Genomic DNA, 13,262 nt, shown 5'->3' with positions numbered 1-13,262 from the left:
CAGTCAAACCAACAGTTCTCTTTGTCTTCTGATCAGGGGACATTTCAGGGAAACATCTACCTATCACGATATGACACTCACATCTGTAGCCCACCAGGTCCAGACCAGGTCCAGTCTCCTTTACTGTCTCAGTTCTAGTCAGGCTGAAGTTTTATTAGGGCCCGAGCAGACTATTGGATTTCTAACGCTGAACGACGTTTAAAAGTAAATCGCATTTTCGACGGCCTATATGTACTCGAAAACTCATGAAAGTTTGCCTACCCCCCCAATGTCGGGCGTAAAAATTACGTATTTTGGGGGTCGCACATTTCGATGTGCGCACATGTGCAAGGGCCCGACCATCGCTGCTTGCAGCTTTAATTGTTGTACAGTGTTTAGTGAGTTTTCAAGCCAAACTGACTCTAAATGTTTCTGATTAAGCAGAAGATGCTGACATTACAGACAGTCCTGATTCCTGTAAAGTAAATTTATCCTGAAGGGCACGAGGTCCGTGATTTTGTGGATGTTTGTAGATATCTGTCTTTCTCTTTGCGTGGAGAGTCTGAACTTCGTTTGTAGATGCAGAGATGAACTGACAACAGTTTTCTGAAGTGTTCCTGAGCACATGTAGTAATATCCTTCATACAATCATGTGTGTGGGGTCAAAGATGACCAACATTCAGTGTTGGTTTCAGGCCTGGTCCCTTTTCCCTGAATCTTTGAATGATATTCTGGAAAAAAAAATCATTCAAACCGTGTGCTGACAAACATTCTACTGTTAGACTGTTTGCAGTTTTTGATTAACCTCACCTCATCCTTGATGTGAACGACTGAGCCTTCACAGGACGCCACTTTCGTACCCAGTCTATGATATTATCACCTGTTACAATCAACCTGTGGAAGCTTCAAACTGTCCTTTGTTGATCCTGTCAGGACTTTAGTGTGACGTGTTACAGCATCAACTTCAGAATGTGTGAATATTTATTTTAAAAAAAAACAATAAAGTGTATCAGTTTGAACATTAATATTTTGTTTGTGTTCTGTATTCATGAGTATAGGAAAAGAAAGGATTTGTAAATAATTGCATCTGGGTTATATATTTGAATCAGGAAACATTCAAAGTCTAACAGGTTTTGTTTTGATAGTTCAATCCACAGGTGTTCCACATGGTTCAATTCTCAGACCTTTGAGTTTTAAGTTGGATGTGCTCCAACTTGGCAAGATTATACACATAGTATACTCTATAATTTATACACACTATGCTGTACATTTCTCAGTCTTCTGATGATGTTAGTCTTTCAAGCAAGCTGCTAAACTGTATCAATGATATCAAATAGAGAGTCCAGTCAGAGCACTTAGGTTTTCTAAATGGATCCAGAATAAAGTCCAGATCTGGTGAAGGTATTACGGTAATGTAGGATGTACTGTAAAGTCACACTCTCCAGAGATATCTACAGTATACAGTGCTGCCCATAAGTTTACATACCCCGACACAATGGTTTGTTTCTTGGCCATTTCTCAGAGAAAATGAATGATAACACAAAATGTTTTCTTTCACTCTTGGATAGTGGTTGGCCAAAGCCATGTATTGTGAAATATCTGTGTTTACTCTTTTTAAAGCACAGTGACAACAGAAACTATCCAAATCACCCTGATCAAAAGTTTACATACCTTTTGTAATCTGGCCTGATAACCTGCACCTAACTTGAAACAGTTGGGATTGAATGGCTATTAAAGGTAACTATCTTCACCTGTGATGTGTTTGCTTGTAATTAGTGGGTGTGTATAAAAGTCAGTGAGTTGCTGGACTCCTGAGAAACTCTTGTATCCCTCATGTGGTGCTGTTCTGATGTCTTGGATGCAGAATCATGGGAAAAGCAAAGCAATTGCCAAAGGATCTGCGAGAAAAGGTCGTACAACTGTACAAATCGGGAAAGGGATGTAAGAAAATTGGCAAACAGTTGATAACGCCTGTCAGCACTGTTCAAACACTAATTAAGAAATGGAAAGTAAGAGGAACTGAAGAGTCTTGATCAGGGTAAATTGGGTCATTTCTGTTTTTATTTTGGTTTAAATTGAGTTCCCACATTTAACCACACGTGGGAAAAAAAGGTTTTTGTGTCATCATTCATTTTCTCTTACAAATGGGCAAGAAACCATGAATTCTGTAAGGGTATGTAAACTTATGAGCAGCACTGTATTTATTTAGATTTTAGAGATTCGCTATCTTACTGTAAGAGCTTTGCTCTCCAGGTCGGACCCTCCAGCGATGCTGAAGCCGAGCCCGGCTCCCTCCTCTTTGTGCAGAATCACAACATGGATGTCGACCAGTTGCTGTGGAAAAGACAGGACAGGAGTTATTACTGCAATTTTATCTGCTCAGATTACTGCCTTATTACTATGAAGGGACTCTGAGTGTCATTCACATCCACACAACCTGATTCATTTATAGATCGTGTTTCCAAATGCAATAGAGCTGCAGGGATGACGTCACAAATGAAGACAACTGAAATGCATAAATGATCACCAGGCATGTCCAAAACCTGGGCCGGGGGCCAATCACGGCATGCAGCTTAGTTTTTATAATATATTATTTATGGTCTAGCATTGTCAGATACTGTATGGCTGGAAGATTTGTCTTTTTTGGTTTAACCCAACGAAGCATTTGAACCTTTAAGGACGTAACTGCTGCTGTTATATATCTGTAGATGTGACACAAAATATTACTTTTGTGAAAGAGAAGAGACAGAGTGACACGTTTTAAACTGAAATGTTAACAGACTTTGCATTACTCATAATAAGTCATGCTTAAAATGAACATGAGGTTCAGATTTGTAACAACTCCATGCAAACTTTGTGCATTTGCAACTTCTATTGGTAATTTTTTCATTTTTTAAATGTTAGTATCGGCATCTTCACATTGTCAAATCTCTTTAAAAGAAGTTTGGACACCCCTGGGCTAAACTAACTAGACACTGTCAGCACATTAAGCTCTAAGATGTTTATTGTCCCTACACTTGTGTCAGTCTACAGTCGACGGGATGAGGCAGTAGTTTCATACCAACTTTGCGATCAGTAGATTAACTGTAAATAAAGTGACTGGTGCCAGTAACCAATAAACACTTGATGTTGAGCTTGAAATGTGTACATGTATGATTTTTTTACTTGATACAGAAGGGACCGAGGGGCAGATGAAACTAGAATGTGTGCAGTCATAAAAACAAAGCCAGATGTGCAGAATCCTCCCTTTGAGCATGAGGGATCTCTGTACGCAGACACAGATACAAACACAGCACACTGATCTTTAAACGGAGGCGCAGTGTGTTTGCTGAACAACCTCGGTGTGCTGTTTAACACACAGCAGATGTTCGACATGTAATGGCTCTCAGATGGCTCACACACAGGCCGGTGTGCCAGAGTAATTACAATATTCAAACCTATCATGGCACACTGGCATTTTTAGTTTTCAGTAACAGTTTGACCTGTACGGTATATTAGAATCCAAGAACACTACTCAACATTTCATGCATGTAAAAATAGTCAACACAGAATTATTTCTTTAGATTGACAAATCTGATTTCAGTCAGCAGGGGGCACAAGATTTACACCCACACACTGTGCTGCAGAGAAATGAATGTGGTGACTGCCAGTCATCAGTTTATTATTATTATGTTGATGATGATGATGCTTATTATTATTCACACTACTACATTTCAAAAATATTCACACGTCTCGCCTAGAATCAGAGTTCAGACTGACACACAGTCAGGATGTGGTTAGCATTGTGGCTTTCAGTTCAAAAATACACCTACCAACCCATCCAATGCTCCTAATTATCACCATTTATCCAGTTTGTTTAACTGAGATACAAACTCAGATTTGTGTCAGTACAGGCTGTCACACAGTCAGCAAGCACTGTTCGGTTCATTACTAAAATAACCCGGTAAATACGTGGTATTGAAACTCCTGCGCTCAAATGATACATGCAGACCTACAGAAAACAGTTATTTATATGGCTTTGCTTACAGCTAATCACCACAAGCACTCTTTAATTCAATGCAGCGTGTGCTCATGCAACTTGTAGTGGTGAAGCTGCTGGAGGCACGAACGGTGAACTGAATGTACCCGACTAATGAACAAGGTGTTAATGTGTTGTTGGTTTGTATGTGTTAATAAAATTAGAACATTTAAACAAACAAAAAAAGGACACAAGGAAACAGTGATGGTTTAAAGATGGCTCATTCCTACCAGGTTCCACCAGAGTCACACTCATCCTCCAGCCTTTTGTAGCTGCTGGTTTTAATCATTTTCTTATTAGGGCCCGAGCACGGCACACTGGGGCGAGGCCCTATTGGATTTCGAACGCTGAACGACGTTTAAAAGTAAATTGCATTTTCGACGGCCCATATCCCCTCGAAAACTCGTGAAAATTCGCCTACCCCCCCAATGTCGTAAAATTTGGGGTTCTAGCACATGGATGTACGCATATGGCTCGACAGCGCCACCTAGATGTGTATTTTCGGAGGTGCCCCTCGCCACGGTTTCATCCACGTGTATGAAATTTGGAGGGAGTATGTAACATGCTGAGACGCACAAAAAAGTCTCTTGGTGACCCGGGCTACAGTGAAGCGTACAGCGTCCATTTAGTGTCAAATTTGGACGTTTCGTGTTTTTGGGGTCATTTCCAGGGGTCGCATTTGAACAAACTCCTCATAGGGATTTTACCTCATTGACTTCAAACTTGGTAGGTCTGTTCATATAGACCTCCTGGGTAAAAGTTATCAAAGTGATGAATTTTGGTGAAACTGTGTGGGCGTGGCGATCCATAAAAAGATTCAAAGAAGAAATCGTCAGGAAGCACCTTCTCAGAGCTGTCTGAAACTTCTTGTGGTCATTTCATCACTGCTTGCAGCTTTAATTTCAGTTTTTAGTTTCAAATTCCAAATTGTGAAATATAAACATGATCTAGTTGATTTGAATCTGTTGTCTGCTCTTGCTTAGTGAGAACTTGCACAACACTGATGATAAAACATTTGCACTGGACAGCAGCACTGTCAAAAGAACTCTGTTGGTATCAGCATTACTTTAAGAGCCCCAGACACAATGATACCAAACCTGCTAACCTCAATGTGACAACAGGAAGCTGCTTTCAGCTGTTGATCATTGAGAAATGGTTTCCCTTTTGTTTCTGTCCAACTCAGTGAAACAAGTGTTTTTTACCTTCAGCGTCTCTTCATCCAGAGCTTTGACCTCCTGGATCATCCTCTGTATTTCCTGTGAAGGGATGGCTGAGATGACAGACTGAACACAGGCGGAAGTGACTACTGCCTCGTCATCAGATCCCCCTTTCTCTCGCTGAATGGTACACTCCCTCAGTGTGGCCAAGCTGTGTTTAGAAAAAAGATGAAAACACGTGAGAGACAAAGGATGTAATGTCAGTCAGAAACCTCTGAGCATGTCAAATGATAAAACAGGAAGTCATTTTTTTTTCCAACCCACTTCCTTATGAATATAAAGCAGGCACACTACATCCCATGTTTACCCAAACCTCTCTGTGGAAGTCCTACCTCACTGAGAATCCCCTGTCGGTACTATCCAGGGACGGCTCGGACTCGGAGTTTGTAAAATCCACTGCAGAGGGGTCCTGCAGGTTTGGGGAGCGAGGATTACCATGGCACGTGGGTAGAGAACGCATCAACACTTGTGAAACCTGGAAGAAAAAAAACAGCATTTAATAGAATAAGATTCAATTAAAGTTGTTCAGATCAAATATACAGTATAGATGCACAAATGACAGCAAAACATAGAGACACAGGAAGAATACATCACTGAAATAAATGTGATATGAATTGCAAATAATTTGAAAAATAGCGTTGAAAGCATGATGTGATAACTAACGATTTTATAAAAGGATAATTCTGCTCTGTTAAACGTTTTTTTTTCTGTCAGTAAAATTAAATTACTGCCCATAAATTGTTGCCCTAAAAAAACTGTGATTAAAGGTCCCCATACACTGTGTTCTTGCAGGTTGACTGTGTGTTACGTTGTGTTAGATATTTTGGTAGAAATGTGTCAGCAACCTCCGCGGCTGTGAAGTGAAGACAACGCTGAAGTGCCAAAAACTGCAGCCACTTGAGGCTGGCTCCAGAAGTGAGTCAGTCTCCATAAGTCCCCATGTTCAAATGTTGAACTTCACAGCAGAGATAAACATGTTTACAGCATCTCAGTAGCCGGGGCCACCCCTGAAATCTCATTGGCCACCCTGATAGGTAGTTGGTCAAGTTCGTCAACACGAGAAACAAGTGAAATGCTGTCAATCAATGATGACAGCCGATCAACTGATCTAGAGCCAGATTTACATTTTGAAATATCACAGTAATGTTCATACTGAGGCTGTGACAGCTGATCTCTGGTCTCTGGTCGCAGGTCACAGGTCCGTGAAAGGAGCTTCAACTACTGGATAAACCGGTGAAATCCGTCGGTGACACAGATGATGAGCTGATAATGTTATTCTATCTATAGGACGAGTTAAGAGCAGTTGACATTTCTCTAATCTAATTTGTGAAGAGATGAGGACTTTAATCCACTACAAGGAAATGGCTCTTAGAAAAATTGTACCCCATCCTGAACACATTTTACTAAATAACCAGATATATATATATACCAGAATAGACACCTTTATTTAAACTTATGAGACAGGAAATTATGGGAGACAGAGGGTATGTGACATGCAGAAAAGGACTGGGATTTGAACTGTGGTCGGCTGCGTACATGGCATTAAACTCCACTATGCCATGGCCACCCCTCACTAGCTTTGTGTCCCATCCTGGCCACCCCGGTAAAAATGTCCTGTCACTGCTCAGTAGCTAATTTCCCTTCTGCATGACAAGGTGGCAGGAGCCAGAGCCACCACACTGAGCACCGCAACAGCTCTTCAGAAACCTGTCCATGCTTTACACAGTCTATGTACACTCACACAGTGTATGGGACAACAGATACACTTTAATGTGCAACAAAGGGTTATTAAAAGATATAAAAATTATTTTTCATATGTGCTTAGCTCCTTATAAAGTGGTATGGGTAATCTTTGATGGTCAGAAATATTAGTTTAGGAAATTAGACCCAAGTTGTAATAAACTAGACTAAATAATATTCAGATGACAGATAAACAAATCAACAGAGCTCGTCTCATGACAGATTACCTGATTGCTGAAGGCGAGGATTTTCCCTAAGCTCTCTTCCTCCAGGCCTCTCCCAGAATCTGTGGGTGGAGCACTCAGAGTCGTGCTCACCAGCTTTCCTTGGCTCTGTGCTTCGTCCCCCTTCATCACCGCTGCAGGACTTTCCTCTTCAGCTTCACTGCATGTCACAGATGTGGCCACAGGGAGGACCTTGGACTCTGTGGACCCGCTGAGATCCTCTCCTTCGACCTCAAGCTCAGACTCCTGTTTTACGGCGTTCTTTTCATCACTGGCTGAGTCCAGGTCGCTGTTGATGGTGTCAGAAAGTGGGAGATCAGTGGGGGACTGGATGGGTGCGGGTTCATCTTCAGAGGGCTTGGCTGCTGTTTGGATACAGGCTTCAGAAGCTGAAGAGGTGGTGTCAGAGGGTGGAGCAGAGATGGTTGTGTTGTCCGTCCCCCTAACAGATGTAGACTGGCTTGCCTGGCTCTCTTTAGGGATTTCATCTTTTCCCTTACCATAATCTTCATGTGAGGCAGTGTGACTCCTGGACTCTTTCTCCATCAGAGGAAGGGAGGTGGAAGGGGCTGCAGGCCTCCTGGTGCTGCCCCTCTCTGGACCCTCTGGACTGGAAAAAGTCTCAAACGAGTGGATCTTTTGTTTGATTGACAGGTTGGCTGCAGATGATGAAGCTCTGCCTCCGAAGCTTCTAGTAAAGCCCACATTAGGCCTCCGCTCTGCTGGTTTATCTTGCTTCTTGTGGTCCTGCTCATTCTGAATTTTCTTAAGACTCTGTCGAAACCAGGCAGGTTTGGGCGCCACCGGGGGCCCCTTCTTTACCTCCGGAGGAGTTTCAGAAGTGTCTTCAGGAGTCACGTCGGACGGAGGATCTGCAGTCGCGTCTGCGGCTGTGCCGTTGAGCTCGGGGGGGTTCTCTTCATCACTCATGGCGGCAGCTTTGTCGTGGACGGGCTGGGTTCTGTCTGCGGTGTGGTGGAGGTGACGGCAGTGGATCATGGGCAGCTCTTCAGGGGAGCTGTCTGACAGGCGAACCCATGGATCCTGAAGGTGTTCTTGGGTATGTTGGTCAATGCGGGCCTGTCTCCTCAGAGCGCCTCGCTTTGGTTGTGAGCAGAGCGCAGCTGATGGATCACCTGTCCACACAACACACGAGAGAGAAAACATTTTCATTTCACTCACCAATAGTCACCATGGAAGCCTCTGAAGGACCTATGAAGTCCTCAGATAACCAAATACCTCCTGTGAGGAGTTTGCATATGCTTCCCCTGTTTGTTTCCTCTGACAGCTTCAGTTTCCTTCCCCGTCAATAAGACACATCTATGTTGGGTTCATTCTCCTCTAAGAACTGGAGTTGGTTCCTGGGTGCTACACAAGCTGCAAGTGCTAAAAATTGCAGTTCCTCAATTTGTACTGAGGGACTTTTAGAGAACTTACGTATTCATCAAATACTGTATATTTAGTCTTAAAGTTATGCAGTGTGGATGCTTTGATTAACAGGTGGGTGCCATCACAGGTGGCCAGGCTTCATTCAGTCCACCTCAGCTCCACCCACGCTCCACCTCCTCCTTGCCCATATTTTGATAAGCTGTTAGCCAGCAGGGCGGGACTACCTGCCCTGACAGATGACAACAACCAGAGCCACCACACTGAGCTTTACAAAGGCTCTTGAGAAAACCTGTGGGTGAGACTACATCCATGTTTTATACTGTTCATGGTGCGGCACAGTGGTGGCCCCCCCTGCTCCTAATACTTAGGACGGGTTGAGTTCAGAGAAGAGATTTCACTATGTGTGACAATCAACTTTATATGAATCTACAGTCATGTAGCAGCTCTGTGAGGCTAACATGCTCACAATGATACTAACATACAACAAATAAGACAAAAAGGGCCCAGAGATGTATAAAGTACTGGAGTAAAGGAGTGGAGTAGAAGTACAAGTACTATATCAAAAAACTGACTTGAGTAGAAGTTGAAGTGTTCTTTAAACACCATACTTAAGTGAAAGTACTAAAGTATTCAAAATGTTTTGTACTTAAGTATTGCAAGTAGAAGTATGTAAAAAATTGCTACTCAAGTACTGAAAGTAAAAGTACAAGTAAAAGTACAAGTACAAGTACTGTTGTTTATATTATTTCAAATATTTATTAAGGCACAACTTCTAATGTTACAGTGTTACAATGTTCATGGTAGAGTTCTATGATTTCCCATGGTCTGTGAATGCGTCGGGGGGAGCAGGTGAGAGGGTGAGTCAGGTGTATGAAGTACGGCGCACGAGCGAGGTTGATGTGTGAGACCGGGACTGTTCTGTTGGTTTTTTGGCGTGGTTACCGACAGTAACCGAGTCCTGTAACCAAACCGTTCAGCAATAAATGCAGCTTTGTTAAATAACGCCTCGTCATTCATCACGTGTCCGGCTGGACGCTACAATAGTAACGAGTAACGATTCAGCACATGAAACATGTATCGGGGTAAAAATATTAAATTCATCAAAAATATGTAGTGCAGTAAAAGTGGAGGAAAAAACAATACTCCAAAAAAGTACAGATACTGCATTTTAGTACTTAAGTACAGTACTTAAGTAGTTCCACTTTGTTACTATACATCTCTGAAAGGGGTTGACCAAAGTTATTTGTGTTCACCAAATGTTGTGACCAATAGTTGTTGAGATCTTTCACTCAAATTCAGATGTGAACCTCATAGTGGAGTAAAAATCACTATAAAGACACAATGTCTGTCCGACTCAAAAAAACATCGACATAAATCTAATCTAACCAAATCTGATCTTGTAGAAATGATAAACTATTTCAGAATTATTTACATTTTCATAAAATGACTCATACTATTATATATTGCAATATAAAATATACCATGATAGAGGATTTGATTCATATGGCCAGTCCTCTATGTGTAACAACACACTGCTGGGTGTGGCGTCTGCATTTGGTAATACTACATTTTAACATGTAATGCCACATCATACTGTTACTACTAACAGTATATTTCACTGTTACCATTATTGCTTTTGCTCCAGCGATCTCAGTAGTGCAACTCCAGCAGGTTGTCATGAACATTGCTGCAGCCTCTGCTCAACTCCTGATTGAGTTTTATCCACTGACACATTAAAAACTCAAACAGGAAATGGAACCTCAGTTCACTTCACCTTCCACTGAAATTGTGAGAAGCACAGACCTGGGGTCAGCTCGCTGCCATATCGATGAATAAACTGCACGAATAATCCTTCGAGGTCACGTAAGGTAACAGCAACCCCTTACCTGTTTGTAGTCTGTCGTTGGTGCAGGCTGCAGCGTCTGGATGAGTGAAATCTTCTTTGCCCTCCTCTGACTGTTCTCTTATTCGTTCTCCTTCCTGCTGCACAAACAGGAAGTGTCACAACAGCTTCTCTAGCAGCAACCGCAGAGAAAGGTGCAATAATGTACCCTGCTTCCTGCTCAGGCGTTCATCCACATCACAGTACAGCACAGTCAGTAACAGGTCCGTAACCAAATAACCTCACGAGTAACAGGCATGATGCATGCAGACAGGGGGGTTGAACTGGAAGTTCACCTCTGTGAGGTCTGCACAGTCTTACAGGCTTAGTCCAATAAACTATTTTCATTATGAGGCCAACTATCACTTCCATGCTTGCTACTATTGCAGGTGAGATGCAAAACTGAAAACTTCTTGTAAGAATCCACTTAAATATTTATGCAGTCATAATGTTGACACAGTCTACATTTGGATCTATCTGTCTGGGATTTCAGACATCTGGGCAGCTGTGGCTCAGGCAGCACAGTGGATCGTCCACTCATTAGATGATCGGCGGTTCGATCCCTGACTACTCCAGACTGCAAAGTGTCCTGAATGTGTGCTCGGGTTCTTAGAAGGCTCCACCCGGTCCCGTCATACATGCACTGCTTGCATGCTGACATGCACGCAAACACAGACAGAGATACACATTAAAAACATGCATGACTGGAACATGACACACTTTTAGCACTGCTTGAATTAGTTTTGAACAGTTACACACAGGGAAGTATGCACAGTGTGTACACCACCAGCATTTAGGGATTACATTCATATCGGACGATTCTGCAGCAAACAATATACATCTGCTAATCACTGCAGGAAGACGTGTGTGTCTGTGAGGCAGTCTGCAGTCTGTCACTGACCTGCATTAAAAACAGTAACCACAGTGTTTCCTGGTCATGCATGAATACAACGAACTGTAATAACCCTGCATTAAATGTTAAAACAGGGTGTTGCAGAATCATTGTTCTTGTTTAGAGGTGAGGCTGCACACATCCATTTGGACATCTTTGACAACACTGATGTCTGATTCATAAAAAAAAAAAGCCACATGCATTCAGCATGCTTTCACCAGCACGACACTGAAGGCCACATCACTTCACATACATTCCTTAAGAGTAACCTGAGGATGTTTCGCAAGGCCTTGTATATACTGCTGAAGAGCTGCAGGCGGTGAGAGGAGAGGAGCGGGTTACACATCACTTTTGATTGGTGCATTGATTGGTACATGCAGGAAGAGTACGTCACCGTTTTTTCTGAGAGTCAGAGTGGAAGTGAAAGCTCCTCAGACACTTTTGACGTCCTTATAAGGGCCTTGAACCTCAACACTGTTCGATGAATTAAATAAGCATCTCTTGGAAAGAGCTCCACCTTTATGTTTGTGATGTTTATTTATTTTAGATTTGATTTTTTTTTAGACATCTTAGTACAGAAATGGCAAACAGTGGTAGAACACAAACCTGATAATATTTGAAATGTTCCCTTTCCTGTCCCTAACAGTGTGTCCAGTGAGACTTCAAGAAGACAAATTACAAAAGAGTTACGAATGTGTCATCTCAGCCTGGAGAGCTAAGAATCAGAAATAGAATAAAAAATCAGTCACATCTTGGATCTCAGGTCTGGTTTAGCAGCATCAGTCATATTCGACCAGGTTGGTGCAGTTTGTGTTCTGAGCTCAGTTTTAGGCCTGTGAATAACCAACGGCACATATCTGGAATCAAATACAGACAAGTTACAGGGCGAGTAAACAAAGGGAATGAATATTCAACAAATGTCTTTTCACTGGGAGTCAGGGACGGACTGGCAATCTGGCATACCGTGCATTTGCCCGGTGCGCCGACGTGCTATTTGGGCCGACAAGTCCCGATATATATATTTAACGAGTAGGTTGTTGTGGGCTGCTCTGGTCCAAAATGCCAGGGCCGATTTTTTTGTCCCAGTCCGCCCATGCTGGGAGTCACTAGATTCTTTACATAGCTGCCTTGTCTGCAAACCTTCGAACCCTTGGCTCAGTTTTCATGCCTTTGCTTCACAGGCTGGTGGCATCACAGTCTGTGGTCTGTAAACAGAGACGACCTGCATGTTGATCTGTAGATGAATCATAAACGATCTTTGTATCTGTTTTTCTTTGTGCTTTGTGTTGTGTTTGAGTCATTTAGTCTCTGCTCTTCTTTTTGTTTGTGGTGACTGCCACCACCTCTCACATCATTAATTTGGTTGTCTGAAAAGGAAGTATGATGTTGCCATGGAGTCGGTGAGTTAGATGTGTGGGATTCGGTTTGTTTGCACTGTAACCAAGTCAAGTTGAATTCATCAGGGTTGAATTATTTGCTTGCTCATCTATCATGTTGTATATTTGTAGTAAGGAAAGTGGAGCTTTTTTACTACATGTGGTGCTCTGTGGCAAGAGTTTCACATGATTTCACTGTGCACACCAATCTGAATCTGAGGACAATCTGAATTCTTCAGCTTTAAACATTCCCTCCGTTGTCCAGTAGCTGTGGTTACAGTGGTGTACCTGGCAGCTGGTGTGTGATGCCGGTTCCAGTCCTTCATCTCGAACTGGAGATCCTCTACTGGAGCCGCTGGAGTCTCCGTTATAACCCTCCTCACTGGTCACATCCTGAGGCCAGCAGTACCGACGTTGAGCAGCTCGCACCCTGCAGCTGGACTACACACACACACACACAAACACACACACATGCACACAGAGAGCGAGAGAGACCAGCATTAGTGTAAAACAACAGGATGGTATCTAAAGCTGTGTTTACTGTT

The 13,262-nt window shown here is 42.6% G+C and overlaps 1 protein-coding gene across 2 annotated transcripts in view; it reads right to left on the bottom strand.

The window, feature by feature from the left end:
* il16 (interleukin 16) overlaps positions 1 to 13,262 on the bottom strand; it is a 44,679-nt gene that overhangs the window by 2,204 nt on the left and 29,213 nt on the right. Inside the window, exons 18-23 of one of the 2 annotated variants that reach the window (XM_027281634.1) lie at positions 13,006 to 13,158; positions 10,454 to 10,550; positions 7,182 to 8,314; positions 5,547 to 5,689; positions 5,200 to 5,365; positions 2,212 to 2,313 (exon numbers count right to left, since the gene is read on the bottom strand). In XM_027281634.1, coding sequence (XP_027137435.1) covers positions 2,212 to 2,313; positions 5,200 to 5,365; positions 5,547 to 5,689; positions 7,182 to 8,314; positions 10,454 to 10,550; positions 13,006 to 13,158 — 1,794 coding nt within the window. The remainder of the gene's footprint in view (positions 1 to 2,211; positions 2,314 to 5,199; positions 5,366 to 5,546; positions 5,690 to 7,181; positions 8,315 to 10,453; positions 10,551 to 13,005; positions 13,159 to 13,262) is intronic. The other variant, XM_027281635.1, reaches the window with a different exon arrangement.

This window comes from Larimichthys crocea, chromosome VIII, assembly GCF_000972845.2.
Source record: "Larimichthys crocea isolate SSNF chromosome VIII, L_crocea_2.0, whole genome shotgun sequence".
NCBI lineage: Eukaryota > Metazoa > Chordata > Actinopteri > Sciaenidae > Larimichthys > Larimichthys crocea.
The sequence above is the reverse complement of the archived record's forward strand: the minus strand, read 5'-3'. Positions and strand labels throughout refer to the sequence as shown.